This window comes from Vanessa cardui, chromosome 13, assembly GCF_905220365.1.
Source record: "Vanessa cardui chromosome 13, ilVanCard2.1, whole genome shotgun sequence".
In the NCBI taxonomy this organism is placed as follows: domain Eukaryota; kingdom Metazoa; phylum Arthropoda; class Insecta; order Lepidoptera; family Nymphalidae; genus Vanessa; species Vanessa cardui.
Window position 1 is genome coordinate 7,073,993 of NC_061135.1, and position 18,872 is coordinate 7,092,864.

An 18,872-nucleotide genomic window follows, 5' to 3' on the forward strand; every position below is an offset into this window, starting at 1 on the left:
ATTCCTTTACCTTGACTTTGACTTAGCTAACAATTAAAAATAAGTTAAATTAATATTTCTTAAAATAATTTTGTTGGATAGTTAAATTATTGCATTCATATTTTTAGAGATATATAGTGTAATTATTTTACTCACAACTGTTTTTCTATCCTGACATTAAAGTGTAATAAAATTAATGTATAATATAATGTAGTTATTTCCTCCGTTCGCTTCCAGGCTCCGGTACTTTGCCACGAGTGCGTACTGTGGGCGGTGAGGGCGCGGACTTATCGGCACTGGCGTTAGCCGAACCCACTCGTAGCAGGTCTAGTCTCGATTCTGGTTAGTATTTGCTTCTATAAATATTATTAGATCAGCAATTAATGTTTCTTCGCTTCTGTATATTGTATCCAATCAAAAAAATACGACAATTAATCACATATCTAATGTGATGATATGACTGGTAAACCTGATGAAACTTCAAACTTTATAAACATTCAACTGTAAGACAAGAAAAATAAGTAATGTTAAGTTCTATTGCAGTAGCAATAAAACTTCACATTACATTGAGTACAATATATTATAGTAGCGGCACGCTATGATGGCCGTTTTGACGTTTGCCCGCTCATGAAGTTTTTAATAATTACATCAAAGGAGCAAATTGTTGTTCTTTATTGTCAATAGTGACGTGCAGTTAGTAATAAAATTTATCGACTAAAACTACAAATATTAGGGTACCGCGAAGATAACTTTTTTTTTGGGTAAACGTATACGTCACACTCTCACGCAAGACCTCGTAGTCGGTGTTATATTTGTGTTGACAGTAAATATTTTATCTATTTTATAAATTATTTATTTTATTTATATATTTTATTGTACATTGTGAAAATGATAATAGAAATAAAATTAGTATTCAGAACAGGCAACAGATATTTCTTGTATGTAATATGTATGTTTATAAAGTTATTCATTCTAATTCCAATTTTTGATTTAAATTGATTTCGTTCGAATATATTACTTAAACTTATTTTATATTTTTTTTATTAAACCTTTTTTAATCAGATACTACTTGCAACAAAAACTTGAATTAAATTACTTGCAAAAAAAACAAAGATTTGAATATATTATATCGATAATAAATTTACATTTCACATCACTTTTTTAATCTGTCGAAACGGCCATCGTATCTTGACGCTAGAATAGTATAGTACGACACAGCTTAGATGTCGCATCGGCAAAATTCGTAAAACCGATCACATCCGAATTAAGTACGCTATCCCAAATTATCAATATTTATTTCTCACGCGAATATGATCTTTACACAAACGTAATAACTTTTAATATCACATGACCTAATATATTCGTCAATTTGACGCGTCGATTTACATACACTTGTTTTTTCTGACGCGTGAATCTATAGCGACGAATAGCGTCGAATGGCGCGATAGGAGCTATTTCTATTGGTTGTGTAAATCGGCAATAATCGGTTTTATTTTCATTCCATTGCATTTTCCGATGCTACATCTAATTTGTGTCTTACTATACAATTGTATAATACATAATTATGATGATAGTTAATGAAATGTTTGTGGTTGGTTTGTCAGCGAGCGAGGCGGGCGGCGCGGGGGCGAGCGCGTTCGAGGCGCTCGTGCGGCGCGGGAACATCGTGCGCGCCGCCACCGCGCACCCGCGACACCACCAACTGTCCGCGCACGCCGGCATCCTCATCTCCGGTACGCATGCGCCCGGCCTACTCATGCGCTCATTGAAATAAAACTATAGTCTGTTCGCGTTAAGAATGCAGTGAGTCGTCATTGTTTACCGGCCCCTTTGATCAATCAAATCTTTTTAAAAGAAGGGTAAAGGTGTATGTATATTTGTGTTAAAATTGTAATGAATTTAATAAATACACATTAACGTAAAAAATCGAAATTAAGTCATTAATATTTTAATCACTATTACTAGTGTCGTCGTTAGTGTTTATAATAAAATAATTTTCTGCAGCGATTTCCATAACATTATCTAAATCCCACATGGCAATTTCTTTTTGTAAGACGTGGTCGTAGCATTTCTCGCACTTTTATTTTTACAAATTGGTGTGGTATTCATTTTTTTTTAAGTATCAGTTAATAATTAATTAAATCCACAACAATCACGTTCGAACCCTTTACTTGTTTAATGTGAACTTGACTTTGTAATTTGAAAAGATTTGATTGGTCAAAGGGGCCGGTGAACAATGACAACTCACTGCATTCTTAACGCGAACAGACTATAGTTATAACAGATTTGAATCGCGTATATTAATTATTGGGCATCCCGACGTTTCGAGCACTTTACAGCGCTCGTGGTCACGGGTAGACTATATTTTAATAATCAATATACGCGATTCAAATCCCTTATAACTATAGTCTGTTCGCGTTAAGAATGCAGTGAGTTGTCATTGTTTACCGGCTTTACTCCGCCCCCTGACCAATCAAATCTTTTTTAACAGCAGGGTGAAGGTGTATGCATATTTGTGTTAAAATTCCAACAAATTATATTTGTTTTAAAGACTAAGTATAATGAATGTAAAAAATACACATTACAATAAAAAATCGAATCGGGGTGTTTAATCAACAAAATTCTTAACACTATATACAATCGTTTGCGAATCTTGCCATCGCGATGTAGAAATTTACATATTTTGACATAACGTCATCTAGTAGCTATAGGTTACATTAATTATTACGTGTACAGCTTGAAAAAATTAAATGTAAATATGTAAATAAACAAAATTTAAATTATAAAAATAAAAATATCAATTAATAATTAATTAAATGTGAACTTGACTTTGTAATTTGAAAATATTTGATTGGTCAAAGGGGGCGGAGTCAGGCCGGTAAAGAATGACAACTCACTGCATTCTTAACGCGAACAGAGTATAGTTTAATTTCAATGTGTAATCGTGAAAATTTAAGACAAAATCATGCGCTTATGTTCTTACAGGGCTGCCGTCCGATCCCGATCTCACGAGAACCACGCGGCCCAGAAGTAATTCGCTGGGTAACGAGGAAACTCAGCAGTCGCTATCCATCAGCGAGAAGAGACAGGTTTGGTATTTTCACATTATTTTATGTCGAGTTTCTCCCGATATTTCAATATCTTTTCGTATGTTAAATGACATTAGCCCACCTTGTGTTACCTGTTATAACGGGAGCCGGTATGGTCAACAGACAGCCCAATTTTGAGACAGACTTTTATTGTAACTAGATTTTCTCCGTATTTAGTACGAATCAAGTCAATTCAAGTTATAAATCTTATTGTAAATTGAATAATCTTTATTCACTTTCAACCATTTCTATATAAATAATCAATCATAGCTAATATATAAACTTTCAACAAAGGGTACTTCAGAGCGAATAACAGAACACACTTAGCCATACCGGCTCCCGGTATGTCAACAGTTGCGGCCAAAATGTGTTTATACCGGGAGCCGGTGTTTCAACAAACAAGAGGATATAGGAAAAATGATGTTGAATAAAATACATTGTAACTTCCTCAGACGATCCATGTGAGTCCAGATAGTCCGTCTGATCTACGTATCCTCACACGATCCGAGAGTTTCGCAGGAGATGCGCAAATAGTTCAGAACTTACAGAGGCTATCGTTCTCTAGTGGTAAGTAAATTATTGTACAGTACGTAAAATTATAGTGTAAAATATATGTGATCAATTTTTTTGACCAAATCTTTAAATGAAATTAAAATCAATCATTGCTTAAGAAAGCAGGTTTTATTTACTAACGTTGTATGCTTTTGTTATAACTGTTTTGTAGGCACGTCAAATCCTAAGTCCCGGTGTTCAAGAACGCTGAGCTTTCCCGAGGAACCGGAGAAAGAGGCGGCCGCTACTGATCCCTTGGAGCCGACAAAATCATCACCCCTTAAGTGAGTCACGTTCAAAAGCTGTGATATGGTTAACATCTACACTAATATTATAAAGAGGAAAACTTTGTTTGTTTGGTTGTAATGAATAGGCTCAAAAACTACTGGACCGATTTTAAAAATTCTTTCACCATTCGAAAGCTAAATTAATCCCGCATAACATAGGCTAAATTTTATTTTGAAAAAAAATTGGGGTTCCGTAAGATATTTTGGGTTTTTCGGACAAAAAAGAAAAAAATCTACCAAAAAAGTTGATTTTTTGCGTATGATGCCTAAACTATAAAAGATAGAACTATAAATGTTCTAACTCCGGTCCGTAGAGGGCATAATGGCCTCCGACCCTAAGAACCTCATCAGATTCGTGGCTGATGTTGGTCTGGCTGAGGTGTTGTGATCACGAATTTGAGGTTTATATATGACTGATTATGAACCGTTATCTACGCGGGCGAAGCCGCGGGCGACCGCTAGTATGTATATAAGGCCGTGCTCACCGTACCCGGCGCAGGCTGTCGCCGCGCACGCCGGTGCTGGCGGACGACCCGCTGGGCGCGCTGAGCGCGTGCGCGGCGCCGCCCCCCCGCGCGCCCCCCCGCGCGCCCGAGCCCGCGCCGCCCCCGCGCCACGACCTCAGCGTCAGCCCCAAGCTGTTCCACCGACGCAGCGGCTCCTTCCAGGAGGAGACCTCGCCGCTCACTGGGTATTTAACATCCTTTATCGATTCGATCCGAAGTTGTCCCTTCGGGGGTCGCTTTTGCACGAATATTTGATTCGAGCCCCTCCCGCTCTCCCTCCTAGTAGATCAGATTGAGGCGTTTAGTTAAATGGATAAATGCATCTGTCGATTGTCGTGTACATGGAGATATGGTGTGGTAATTACGAATACGCGCTTGTTATGCGTATTGTTATGTTATGTTATTTTTCTTGGTGGTAGGGCTTTGTGCAAGCCCGTCTGGGTAGGTACCACCCACTCATCAGTTATTCTACCGCCAAACAACAGTACTCAGTATTGTTGTGTTCCGGTCTGAAGGGTGAGTGAGCCAGTGTAACTACAGGCACAAGGGACGTAACATCTTAGTTCCCAAGGTTGGTGGCACATTGACGATATAAGGAATAGTTAATAATTCTTACAGCGTTAATGTCTATGGGCGATGGTGACCACTTACCATCAGGTGGCCCATATGCTCGTCCGCCAACCTATACCATAAAAAAAAAATATGCGCTAACGAATTACGTAGTGAGTAATCGTTAAGTGATATTCTCTACACTCGCCTCCGCCCCGAGCCCCACTAACCGTGTCCCCGCTAACGCAGCGCTGGCTAGCGCGCGAGCGGGATGGTATTTAACATCCTTTATCGATTCGATCCGAGGTTGACCCATCGGGGGTCGATTTTTCATGAATATTTGATTCGAGCCCCTCCCGCTCTCTCTCCTAGTAGGTCAGATTGAGGCGTTTAGTTATATGGATAAATGCATCTGTCGTTTGTCGTGTACATGGAGATATGGTAATTACGAGTACGCGCTTGTTATGCGCTAACGAATTACGTTTGCGTATATAGCGAGTATTCGTTAAGTGATATTCTCAACACTTGCCTCGACGACCCGCCTCCGCCCCGAGCCCCACTAACCGTGTCCCCGCTAACGCAGCGCTGGCTAGCGCGCGAGCGGGATGAGCTCGATAGTTTCCTGCCGGCAGGAAACTGCACAGGAGCGAGACGGCGCCCGCCACCGTGTCGTCCGGCCTCGCCAGTATCGGTAACACGCTCAAGATCAGCTTCGGGTGAGTCACACCTAATGGAGGTTATTTCCAATAGATCGTGTTAAAGAAAGCATATATGACCATTTTTTTGTAGGACTGTTATTATGAAAAACATAGATTTATAGAGTAGTTACCTATTTTTTTGTTTACAAATTACACAAGCATATTTAATTTTTCCTAATTGGCTGTTCTAATCTCATATCGTATGATATTTTATTAAAAATAAAACAATTGAGCGTATAAATTTTATAAAAGGCTCAATTTCGAACCTTTGATTTTCAAATCTTTTATTAACCATTAAACGTTGACCTATGAAGCATTACAATACAATTTTGACTATTCCTACTTTAATTGATAATATTTAGAGAATGAATAAATTTTTCACTTCAAGTGGCTATATTGATCCATTAAAGTTACTTGATATAAAATGTATTTTGTTGCGAATAACTTTGAAATTTTCATTCAATACTTTGAGAATGCAAAACATTAAATTTAATTAATTAGACTATTTCTGTATATAAAAATCATCATACATATACCATTAATTCATAGAAACATAGCATGTAAATGAAAAAATAAAAAATGCATGCTGAAATCCTATTAGGTCTTATTACATGAATATCATTTAAGAAGGAATTTTTTTCAGATATAGTTACATTAGCTGCTAATCTAATTTATAAACACATAGCATGCTAGTTTACGATGACATATCAAATTTTATTTTGTTTTAATCACCATTATGCTTTATTATTTTCTATTCCAATTTCTTCATTATCAATATTCAATAGTAATGACTAACACAGTGATAGATTTACTAAAAAATAAGGAATATATTGAATAGTAATGTGATGAAATTGGTATATTATTTGATTTCACATTTTTATTCGCACCGTACGCCAGCTAGCTGTTTATTTTCTTAGACGCTTTTCGCCTGCAAGGCTGTCGTTGCGCAAGGAAAACATGAATATCGGCAAAGCAATGATCGAGAACTACCTCAGGTAAGCACCTAACTGATATTGCTGAAAGACATTATGTGTCATTTTCTGGGGGATTTTCGTCATTACCATGTCTATATATAATCACTGGCTGCCATATTTTTTTGCTTCTTTTTTTAGCTCACATTCAAAATGTTGTATTTTGTATCATGTTAATTTTCAATAGTTTAAGAGCCTTGTAAAAATATCAATTATAAAACCAATTCGTATATTTATTAAAGTATTTGTTTATAATTTTTATTCACAAAACCATTAGCCCAACAAGTATAGCGGGTAAGAAGTCAAACGAGCTACTTCAAAGCGGTCTCAGTAGTCTCAAGTCCGCGGCGACCAGTATGGCGAAGAAGTTTGACGAAATGAAAGAGGTCATATCAGCGAACTCGACTCCGGTTAAAGGCGCCATCGGCAACGCTACGAGCGCCCTGACCAGCTTCATGACGGAGGATGATTCAGCGGACGGGTCGTCGGAATTGAATCCAGATGGTAAGGGTTCAATCACATTTTTTTTTATAATAAATAATAAATAAATAAATAGGAGACACCATCACAGCATCAAAAGGAAAATGCAATGGAATGAAAATAAAACCGATTGCTGCCGATTTAAACAACCAATAGAAATAGCTCCCTATCGCGCCAATTGACGCTATTCGTCGCCATAGATTCTCGCGTCAGAGAAAGAAAGTGCATGTATATCGACGCGTCAAATTGACGAATATATTACGTCATATGATATTACAAATTATTACGTTTGTGCAATAATCATATTCGCATGAGAAATAAATATTGATAATTTGGCATAGCGTACTCAATTCGGATGTGATCGGTTTTACGAATTTTGCCGATGCGACATCTAAGTTGTGTCGTACTATACTCTGACCCCAATGTAAATCACTTGTGTTATGGAAAATCAGAAGTAACGACGGTACCACAAACAACCAGACCCAAGAGTACACAGAAAACTAAATGATAATCTACACCGACTCGGCCGGGAATCGAACCTCGGAGTGGCGTACCCAAGAAAACCGGTGTACACACCACTCGACCACGGAAGGTCGTCGAACATTAATATAATAGTACTTCAGGCAATTGCAAACAAAACGCTGCCGATCATGTGGCGTTTTTCTTAGAAGAGTTGTGGTGTCTGAGGAAACGTGTAAATCTCCAGAGTTCACCCTGGGGTCCGGGTTCCGGCGCGCGTCGAGCGACGCGGAGCTGGCGTGCAGCATGGAGCGCGGCTCGCTGGCCACGCTGCTGGCGCACCTGCCAGACAATCTCTACCCGTCCGCCGTGAGTTTATATTAAAATTAGTTTATATTAATTAAGTACTAGCACTTGAGGAGTCATTCTACACAATAGGCTATTTGACAATGCGAAAAATAAAGTGTCAATTATTGTATCAGTATATATTACGAGTTTAAAATGCTTGTTTAGTACCAAAATTGAAAATAATACTCAATTTATTCAAAAATCCGTAAATAAAATTGCATTATTTTAAACGTTTGTCACGTGACCCAAAACGGTCCTGATTGGCCGGGCCGTCATTTGCTTGTTAACCTTGCTTGCCTTCCATATGTACTTACTATACTATGTGTAAATAGATTAAAATACAGGCAAGTGACGTCACCGACCCCATTATAGCGCTATATTGTCCAAGTAGCAAAAACGCTACTTTAATTTGGAATTTTTGTTATGATATTTTTCGGTAAATGTGTACAGAAATAAAATGTCAACTTTTACTGGGTTCCTTAACCTCTATTAAATAATATAAAATGGATTTTAAAAACCAGTCAAATAGCCGATTAGACCTATTAACCGTTCGCATCTTCTCCGGATAATCCATATATTCTTTTCCGTATTCATCTTGCTTTTCGTCTGTTACTACAAGTTTTCATTGCATGCCCAAATTTTTGAACCATTTTTTATTTATATATAACCTCTTTATTTTATTTATTAGTGTACGATTATTTTGTAATAAATGTAGTGCAATAAAATGTTTTAGAATGTGAATAGTTGGAATAGAACAGATCAATTCTTATTACTACCGATTCGTGGTAAGCTATTGAATTCGAAATAGGTAACTAGCTGATAGTAGTTCTTGTTAATATAACATGTTATTATTTTTATATAATACATGAAACAAAAAAAAAACCGCTGAGTTTCTTTCGCCGGTTCTTCTCAGGTCAAGGTATTTTCTTTTCCGAATCGATGGTAGTGTTTCAATTGACCATTAATAAGAAAGTGTAATTTTTTTTTATGGTATAGGTAGGAGGACGAGCATATGGGTCACCTTATGGTAAGTGGTCACCATCACCCATAGACAATAACTCTGTAAGAAATATTAAATATTCCTTACATCGTCAATGCGCCACCAACCTTGGAAACTAAGATGCAATGTCCCTTGTGCCTGTAGTTACACTGGCTCACTCACCCTTCAAACCGGAACACAACAATACTGATTACTGTTGTTTGGCGGTAGAATAACTGATGAGTGGGGGGTACCTACCCAGACGGGCTTGTACAAAGCCCTAACACCAAGAATAATTACATATACTATATACATAATTATATATGAGACAACATCACATACATTACTCTGATCCCAATGTAAGTAGCTAAAGCACTTGTGTTATGGAAAATCAGAAGTAACGAAGGTACCACAAACACCCAGACCCAAGACAACATAGAAAACTTATGGTAATCTACATCGACTCGGCCGGGAATCGAACCCGGGACCTCAGAGTGGCGTGCCCATGAAAACCGGTGTACACACCACTCGACCACGGAGGTCGTCTATACTGTATGTATGTACTTCTATATTGTATAAAGCAATTTGAGTTTGAGTTTTTATGTATTTTCAGCAGGACAATTCGAAGCTGGACAACCCATCGATAGAAGTCCACATAACGTCGTGCTCGCAGTGTCACCAGTGCCTGGCGTACCTCTACGATGAAGACATAATGGCTGGCTGGGCGGCCGACGACTCCAACCTCAACACGCGCTGTACTGCCTGCGGCCGACACACCGTACCCCTTCTATCAATACAAGTAAGCTATACATATAACTGTATATTTAAAATTCTTGTTGATTTAGTGTTCGAGGCAGGCGGTATTCGAGAATTTAGGGTCTATCTAATCCTATATATTAATAACGTGAGTCAATTTGTGCCCTAGTAATTTCAGGTCGAAACCTAAATATAAAAAATAGATAGATGTGCAATATTGTTACGATTTAAGAAAGAATTAATTTTAGAGAGCGGAAAAAGTTGTACTGGCCGGTTAGAGAGTGGTTCTATGGCTGTTTAAGAAAAAAAAAATGGTTAAAATATAAATAATGTTTTATAATTTTGGCGCCAAATTTAGATAAGTGTTGCAGTTTAAAATGCAATAAAATCAATATAAAATTGTGATTTCGAAAGTCCTAAAAAATCTTATGTATAAACGCGAAGAATCACAGGAGTAGAAATAAATGCAATTGCATTTATTCTGTCTATCCCTGTACATTCTATGTACCTGGAGGTAAAAAGTCGGTAGACTTACACTGCCGAGCTTAAGAAAGTACTTCTGTTCGATGATGACAGATGGTCATCACAACATCCTGATAGCTATAGTAGCGGCACGCTATGATGGCCGTTTTGACGTTTGCCCGCTCATGAAGTTTCGTATTTAATAAATAATTACATCTAATGAGCAAATTGTTGTTCTTTATTGTCAATAGTGACGTGCAGTTAGTCATTAAATTTATCGAATGTGATTTCTAAACTACAAATATTGGGGTACCGCGAAGATAACTTTTTTTTGCGTAAACGTGTACGTCACACTCGACCTCGTAGTCGGTGTTATATTTGGGTTGACAGTAAATATTTTATCTATTTTAATTACAATTTTTTATTTAAATTGATTTCGTTCGAATATATTACTTAAACTTATTTTATATTTTTTTTATTAAACCTTTTTAATCAGATACTACTTGCAACAAAAACTTGAATTAAAGTACTTGCAAAAAAAAAGATTTGAATATATTATATCGATAATAAATTTACATTTCACATCACTTTTTATATGTGTCAAAACGGCCATCGTATCTTGCCGCTAGTATAGTGTAATAAGTACACTTGTGTTTGATGTTATGTTGAAAACCCTTATAACGTAGTTACCATTAGACATTGACAGATGTAATTGAGATGAAGTCAGAAGCATATCACTATCATAAGTATAAATTTAATGTTTTATATTTTTCAGGTGATTCGAATAGGACAAACGCAAGCAGAAACATTGAGCGTGCCTTATTTAAATCCATTGGTTCTGAGGAAAGAGTTCGAATCTATTTTAGGTAAGGTATAGTATAGTAGAAAATATTTTAACTTACAGTACAGTAGTTAAGACATTTGTTTTTTGTTTATAGGTAGGGAAGGCGATTCCTGTTTGGCTGAACCGGAATTCGTAGAATCGCATCCTATAGTGTATTGGAATTTGGTTTGGTTCTTGGAACGTGCGAATATTGAGAATCACCTCCCGGATTTGTTAAGTCCCGATTACTCTGCGAAGTATCAGAGTTCCGATCCCTTGCCGGATGTAGACAAACCTACTGGTAAGAAATATACTTTATAAATTTATAATAAATATTACCTTACTAATGTTATATTAACGAAAGTTAGGGTATTGTTTCCTAGCAAAGACGGTCACACTCCATTAATATTCCTTTAACAAGTTGACGAGGTGCGAAGGATTTGTCTTTAAGATCAGTCATATCTTTGTAAACATACAAATAATGTTCATGGAGTTTTGTAACACTATGTCAATTAAAAGGGATGAGAAAATCGGAGAGAAATAAATAAAGTTAGTATTTTTTATAATTTACTTAAGCTCCTATAAATGGAACATAGAGGCTGATTATTATGTTTATTAGTTTTTTTTTTATTATTTAGTTATTTATATATGATATATAATAATTTAAAGCTTAATTGACACACCCAAGAGAGATAACAAGTCGTTAAATTATATCTTAATTATCAATCTCTGTTCCGAGCCCTCAGCTTTAGCTTGTTTAAAAATTTGGCACATGTAATATTTCTTACGATTCAAACTCAAACTCCTTTATTCAATATAGAGCATTAAAGTTAGTCATTGATACTCAAATTAAACAGTACCACTGGATCCGAAATAGGAACGCCCTGACCTGAGGAGAACCAGCGAAAGAAAGTCGGCGGGTCTTGTTTTGTCAAACTAATTAAATACACGCATCGAATATGAAAATTTATTATTTTGTCGCAGTTTTTTTTTTATTCCAAAATGCACTTTTATTTATAGAGTTGTGCTAATAAGTATTACTTATCGTATTAGCTTCAAATAGAAATATTTAAGTCACTTTGAATGTGACTGCCAAATTATAAGTATTTGATACGTGTCAAAGTATACGGTTATGTAATACGCTATTTGACTGGTTTTTAAAATCCATTTTATATTATTTAGTAGAGGTTAAGGAACCCAGTAAAAGTAGATTTTTTTATTTCTAGTACATATTTGCCGAAAAAATCATATTAAAAATTCCATATTTAAATAACGCGCGAAAACGCTACTTGGACAATATAGCGCTGCAATGGGGTCGGTGACGTCACTTGCTGTATTTTAATCTGTGGTACATATAGTAGAAAAGCAAGATTCACAAGAAAGTGACTTCATCATAAGCCCGGCCAATTAGGAGCGTTTTGTGTCACGTGACAAACGTTTGAAAAAAATGCATTTTTATCAATTGATTTTTGAATAAATTAAGTATTATTTTCAAGTTTCGTTAGTAAATAACCATTTTTAAACTCATAATATACACTGATTACAATAATTCACAATTTATTTTTCGCATTGTCAATATGAGATGGCCCAGTGGTTAGAACGCGTGCATCTTAACCGATGATTGCGGGTTCAAACCCAGGCAAGCACCACTATATACATGTGCTTAATTGTGTTTATAATTCATCTCGTGCTCGGCGGTGAAGGAAAACATCGTGAGGAAACCTGCATGTGTCTAATTTCATCGAAATTCTGTCACATGTGCATTCCACCAAACCCGCATTGGAACAGCGTGGTGGAATATGTTCCAATCTCTCTCCTTAATGGAAGAAGAGGCCTTATCTCAGCAGTGGGAAATTTACAGGCTGTTACTTTACTTTACTTTTTTTACTTTAAATAGCCTATTGTATGTATATATAGTACCCGTCGTGTCCGCAGGCGTGGCGGTGGTGTGCGCGTGGGAGGGCGAGGGCGAAGCGCCGGCGCTGCACCGCGCGTGGCGCGGCCGCCTGCAGCCGCGCTCGCGCACGCTGCGCGCGCTACTACTCACCGACCACGACTGCACCAAGCACTACTCGTGAGTACCGGAGCCTTCGCACAAACTTGCATTATAGTATGAATGAATGAATGAATGGAATATACTTTATTGTACACCAAGGAAAGTACATACAATTTTAAAACAGAAAAAAAGACAATGTTATAGAGTATACAATCGGCGGCCTTATCGCTAGAAGAGCGATCTCTTCCAGCCAACCGGTAGTATACAGATTTCTAGATACGGCAAAATTATAATAACATTACTAATTACGATTTTATGATATTCGTTACTGACCAAAATGTAGTTGTGCAAATTATTTGTTAAAATAATAATTAAGAGCCTCCACTCCTTTGTGACCCCAGGATGTCTAGATCTTTAATACCGGCTCTGATTCAAAACAAATGCTCGCACTAATATTGCATTACTAGTCCCTATTGTAATTTCAAAAGTAATCAAAAAGATTTTTTTTTACACAGAGTCGTTCTGGCCGTGTTGGACGGTCTCCTGAGTAATGATCTCTCCGACGCGATAAGGAAATTGGCCTCATGGCGAGAATCCACTTGCGGAAATAAACGCTACTATTCGTACTACAGGTGAGTATTTTTTTGTAAATTATGGTTATGGACCATATTCTTCCAAAACACGTTAATGAAAAAAATCATTAACAGATTAAAAAACTAAGATTTTTACCGTCTTTGTGCACGTATTCGATTAACATTTATAATATTGTTAGCAAAGTATTGGTGTACTTTGAAGGAGACGAGAAGAAAATCTTAGTTTTTCTTTTTCAATAAAATAATAAATATATTTTATTTTGGAGTTTACAGTGACAGTTATAAATAAACTATTGTTGAATTGACAGTTGCTGGGCAAAATTCTTCATAAATACGAAATTGAACGCTGAGTAGATTTTGTTCAATTTAAAATTTAATAATATTTTAGGGATATCCTCTTCCTGGCAATGGCGGCTTTGGGCGAACAGAACATTGACTTCGTGGCTTTGCAGAACGAGTACACTCGCGCCCTCGACCAACTCGGCACAGAGGCCAGGCCCCAGGACCTACCGCCTTCGCCGACGGCCATATGCTGCAGACATTACTTCAAGAGATTGCGTTTGACTGTACACGAATAAATTTAAAAAAAAAAAAGTACGAAAACAATTTCATTCAAATGTTGTAATTAAATGCATTCTTGTGGAATATTCTAGAATTTAAATATTAATTATGATATTCTGTACATTTAAACGTGACTAGAATTTTATTCTGTGCGGTCCAAGTATCAATACGCCTTATTAGTTTCATTTTATGGTTGTAAAGGTACAAGGTTTAAAATAAATGCGTAACGCTTACGTTTTATTTCTTAATTGTTCGTTAAAATAATGAAATGGTTTCAATTTATGATCACATATCATCAAGATATACTGACATATTTTGTCTTGATCAATAATAGGAACCTTCCAAACTGTTTGTTTTTTTAATCTGCGATTCAGAATGTGGGACTAGTTATCAGAAAAAAAAATCTTTACATTAGGTCACAAAGACCATTAAAATGCGTTCATTGAAATGTAACATATAATATAATTATTATGAATTAATCGTCGTGTACATAAATATTGAAAATTAGTTTTTGAAATGAAATTCTAACTATGAGTACGTAATTAAACATATTATTCGAGTATTACATAACAGTACGTGCGTTCGCCGTCCAGTATTTTTAAGTTCCAGCTTATTACTGCGTGATGTTTACTTTATTAAAATATTCTAGAAAATTCCCGTCCTTTCTGGGGATCAATATGGCGTTAACGGTTAGTTCTAGAACAAATCGAAGACTAATAAACTAATCTTCGTGTGAAGTACATCAAAGTTGCTAATAAAATTGACGTAAATCAATTAACTGGTTGTTTACGGTAGTTATTTAAGAATTATTGCCCCAATTATTCATTTTAAATATTAAACGAGGACTCATTTGAAGAAATCTCAATCATTTATACAAAATTCCAAAATCATTTGAAAATCTAAAGCAGTGGTTCCTAACCTTTTAAATGTCACTACCCCTGTGAACAAGTATGGGAATTGAATTTACCCCCTAGCTTATTTAAAATAATTAAAACCACACAAATTCGAACGAAAATATGTTTATTGAGATGCAAAGCGATTTCAATCTTCACACTTACTACTATTATGTTGCTATTTTAATACTATTTCGTGCCATCCCGTGTTACCTACCCCCTTGAATCTCCGTTTTACACCTGCAGGGGTAATTACCCCCAGGTTAGGAACCACTGATCTAAAAGCCTAATTTAATTGAAAATAAAATTATTATTGTTTATACATTTTGAGTATTATATAACGGGACAAGGCGTTTTTATTTGACGTGTGATAGTTGTATTAAATATTTTCCCGAATTGAAAAAAGATTATAATCTCGTCATATACCTAATGTTTTATTTTTATCGTAATCACGTGTTTGAATCACAAATAACACCCCGCACTAGTGAAGCAATGTCGAAAATGTGTTGAAAACTAAATAAATTAATTATTAGATTTTATGTATATATAATGCTACTGGATTTAAAAGGTTTTATTTTCGGCATATATATTAGTATAGGATCGCGGGTGCTAATGCGAAATAATTTGGAATCGTTATAATATAATTAAATGAATGTACATACATATGTATATGTAAAAAAATAAGAATAAAATTTAAATGATCATGACATAGTTTACCCGACTATTTGATGAAGTGGTTGGTACACAATTGTTTGCAAATGTTTGTCTAAGTATATTTACACGAGATTTATTATTTTGTCGCAGTTTTTTTTTTTTCATTCCAAAAGGCACTGTTTTGTATAGTTGTGCTAATAAGTATTACTTATCGTATTAGCTTCAAATAGAAATATTTAAGTCACTTTAAATGTGACTGCCAAATTATAAGTATTTGATACGTGTCAAAGTATACGGTTATATAATTGTATCGTTAAAGCAATTGTGTGTAAACTACCCACAAAATAAATTAGAATCATCACATAAACAGACGGCCTAATAACAAAGAGCTACTTATTATATATTTGATTGAATTCGAAAATATCAATATTATGATGTGAAATATACAAATACTCATGATTTTACTAATATTGAATTGTTTTGTATGCGAAAGTTGCTTGAGATCGACTTGTTATTTATTAAACTGTAGCTTTAGCAAATGAAATATATCGAGGCAATTATAAAAAATGAAAAAGTTGTATACGCTTGATTTCAAATTAATTGCAATTATATATATATGGTGTGTTGTATACATTATATAATCACTAATCGGTTTTATGTTATCATTTATATAACTCGATTATTGTTTTTTTTTGCCTCTGGTGATGTTAAAAGCCATATTTTAAGTTCCATTCTATGTACAATATTGATAGTCAATCAAATGTATTTTTATAATAAAGTAGATATTATATTGTTATTTTTAATAATTATCTTATTGAACAAGGTAATCGAAAAGACATGCAATAATATTATATGTGAACATTATTTTCCATAATTATTTCAAATTTATTTCATGTAATGGACAACTATTTTATTAAAATGGTAATAATTTTTATAAAAAAAAAAATATAAGGCTTCATTTCATTTTGATTGTTTTATTTTATTTACAAACTAATTATTACAGTAATAACTTATTTAATTATTATCCATGCCTATTACTCGGTACAAGAATCTGCCATCATCATCATAGAAACAGTCATTCATTTTATAAGTTGCACCTTTTTTATATGCCTTCTTGGGAATCCTTATTCTTTCTGGATAATTAACTCCTAAAGTAACATCTTTATCATTTTCTTTAAATTCTGTTAAACCTGTTTCTTCGTTGGTTTCATGAATTAATTCAATTTCTTTACTTATATCTGGATTGGTCTCAGATTCATCAGTATTTTTTGTAATAGAATCTATGATTATCCTATCTGGTACATTTATATTTTGACCATGAGCTAAACGAGTCTTAATTTTAGTAGTTAATTCATCTAATGTTACTCTTTTAAAGTCTGTATTGAGTTTAGTTTTTGTCTCTTCTGTTGTATTTGTTGCATGGCTTTCATGGTTTTGATAATTATCCTCTTTTTTTTCACTACTAGCATGTTTCCTAATAATTTGTTCAAATTCTCCCATTTGTTCCTGAGAAATATCAATTTTAATTGATTTTCTATTAAGTGGTGGTATTGTTCTACTTGAGAATTTAAGAAAATGTTCTCTTAATTTTTCAGAAATGGGTAGGGACCCCTCCTTGAGTTCTCGCCAGTTTCTCATCGCTGATGCATCATGTCGGGCAATACGTTGTTCTGTTGCTGGTTTCCATGGATATTTTAATAGTTTCTGAAAAAAATAGTTTTTTAAAGTAAACACTTAAAAGCATATTGTGTTTGTATTACATTCAGTTGAACATGAAAAAAAATAAATAGTCACAAAATATATACCTTAACAACTTGCTCAGTTACGGGGAAACTCTCGGCAATTTTCTGAGGTGTCCATTCTTGAGGCTGGGATGTGGCCAAGTGACGGATTTGTTCCTTTTCACTCCATGTTAGAAGATTTGGCAAATTTTCTTTAAAATATTTTTCTTTCACGATTTGCTTCCGCAAATCATGTTTCCCAATTAATGTCTCATATAAATGTTCATCGTAAACTTCATCGACCTGTAATAGTATTAAACGTTTATATTGCGAATATGAACAAGTAATTATTGTGAGAAATCTAAATTCAGAACGCAAATTTTTTAATCACTTCATATAAAATTAAACACTTTGTTATTGCATGGCGTAAAAGATACGTCGAAAATAGGCCATATGTGACGACCAATAAAACATACATTTTCGAAATTGCTTTCTGACTGTTCGATAAATTCTTCAACATCATCTTGCTGAACCTTGATACCCTCATTGCGAAATGCCCTTAATCTATTATCAATACCAGGATTTCGCCGGGGAATTTCCAATTTTGTACTACTTATAAAATTACGTGATATAATTTTGTCACAGACGTAGAAAATACGTTTAGCATTTAATCCAAACATATTTATTAATTACATGAACACTATTCCAATATATAAAATATTATGCTTTGTACTAAGATTCAAAATATAACCTTAAAACTTTAAAAATACAAACTAAATTGACAACTCAGTACTGACATTGACATAAGACCCAACAACTCCATAAGGCAATAAAATATAAAAATTAAATGGCTGATCTTATAAGTTGACGACGGAGGATCAATAAAAGGGTAACCTCCGATCAACAAAACCAGTATTACTAATCGTAGAGGGTTAAAACGAATAATGTTTTATTTTTTTATCGAATAACTAAAGTGAACTATTTTTCAGTTATATATTTTATAATACGAATTTTTTCAAGCTTCCTAAATTTAAATTTTAAATCTATATTAAGCTATATCAACTGTCCCTTAATTGTTATTCATCGAATTAAAAAGAAATCGCTCCAACTGAAGACAACTAAGCTGCCATTGAAGCAATTTATATTTGACTTTTTTTAACTTATTTTCGTCCTGGGGCAGGGTAAATCTGTTTTTTTTTTTTAATATTAAAATAGCCCTTTTTTACTCAATGCATATGTATTCATACACGGTACATATACCAAAATATTTTTTTTTTACAAAATTTGTCGGTCTGTCTGTCTGTCTGTTTGTTCCGGCTAATCTCTGGAGAGGCTGGGCCGATTTTGACGGGACTTGCACTAGCAGATAACTTATATAATAGGGAGTAACTTAGGCTACAATAATATTTTTTTGTTAAATTCAAGTTTTGTACAAGGTCGTGGGCACAGTAGTATGATATAATATAACAGAGCTTTGTAGGACAGAGGACTGGGAGTCAAATACCGAAATTTTGAG

The 18,872-nt window shown here is 34.9% G+C and overlaps 2 protein-coding genes across 5 annotated transcripts in view; one reads left to right on the plus strand and one right to left on the minus strand.

Moving 5' to 3' along the window:
- Nucleotides 1-15,980, plus strand: part of LOC124534831 (DENN domain-containing protein Crag) — a 43,254-nt gene extending 27,274 nt beyond the window's left edge. The window contains exons 20-35 of one of the 4 annotated variants that reach the window (XM_047110859.1): nt 217-321; nt 1,584-1,712; nt 2,965-3,068; nt 3,521-3,635; nt 3,793-3,904; nt 4,407-4,598; nt 5,595-5,678; nt 6,578-6,655; nt 6,909-7,135; nt 7,818-7,939; nt 9,511-9,696; nt 10,891-10,981; nt 11,054-11,239; nt 12,874-13,012; nt 13,450-13,566; nt 13,916-15,980. In XM_047110859.1, coding sequence (XP_046966815.1) covers nt 217-321; nt 1,584-1,712; nt 2,965-3,068; nt 3,521-3,635; nt 3,793-3,904; nt 4,407-4,598; nt 5,595-5,678; nt 6,578-6,655; nt 6,909-7,135; nt 7,818-7,939; nt 9,511-9,696; nt 10,891-10,981; nt 11,054-11,239; nt 12,874-13,012; nt 13,450-13,566; nt 13,916-14,105 — 2,177 coding nt within the window. In that variant the 3' untranslated portion in view covers nt 14,106-15,980. The remainder of the gene's footprint in view (nt 1-216; nt 322-1,583; nt 1,713-2,964; nt 3,069-3,520; nt 3,636-3,792; nt 3,905-4,406; nt 4,599-5,594; nt 5,679-6,577; nt 6,656-6,908; nt 7,136-7,817; nt 7,940-9,510; nt 9,697-10,890; nt 10,982-11,053; nt 11,240-12,873; nt 13,013-13,449; nt 13,567-13,915) is intronic. The other 3 variants (XM_047110856.1, XM_047110857.1, XM_047110858.1) reach the window with 3 other exon arrangements.
- A 609-nt stretch (nt 15,981-16,589) lies between these two features.
- LOC124534833 lies at nt 16,590-18,153 on the minus strand. The gene is made up of 3 exons (XM_047110860.1): nt 17,833-18,153; nt 17,441-17,659; nt 16,590-17,339 (listed from the first exon to the last, which is right to left on the minus strand). Exons 1-3 carry the CDS (start codon nt 18,034-18,036, stop codon nt 16,650-16,652), a joined length of 1,113 nt encoding a protein of 370 aa, XP_046966816.1. The 5' UTR covers nt 18,037-18,153; the 3' UTR covers nt 16,590-16,649.
- Between the last annotated feature and the right edge of the window lie 719 nt (nt 18,154-18,872).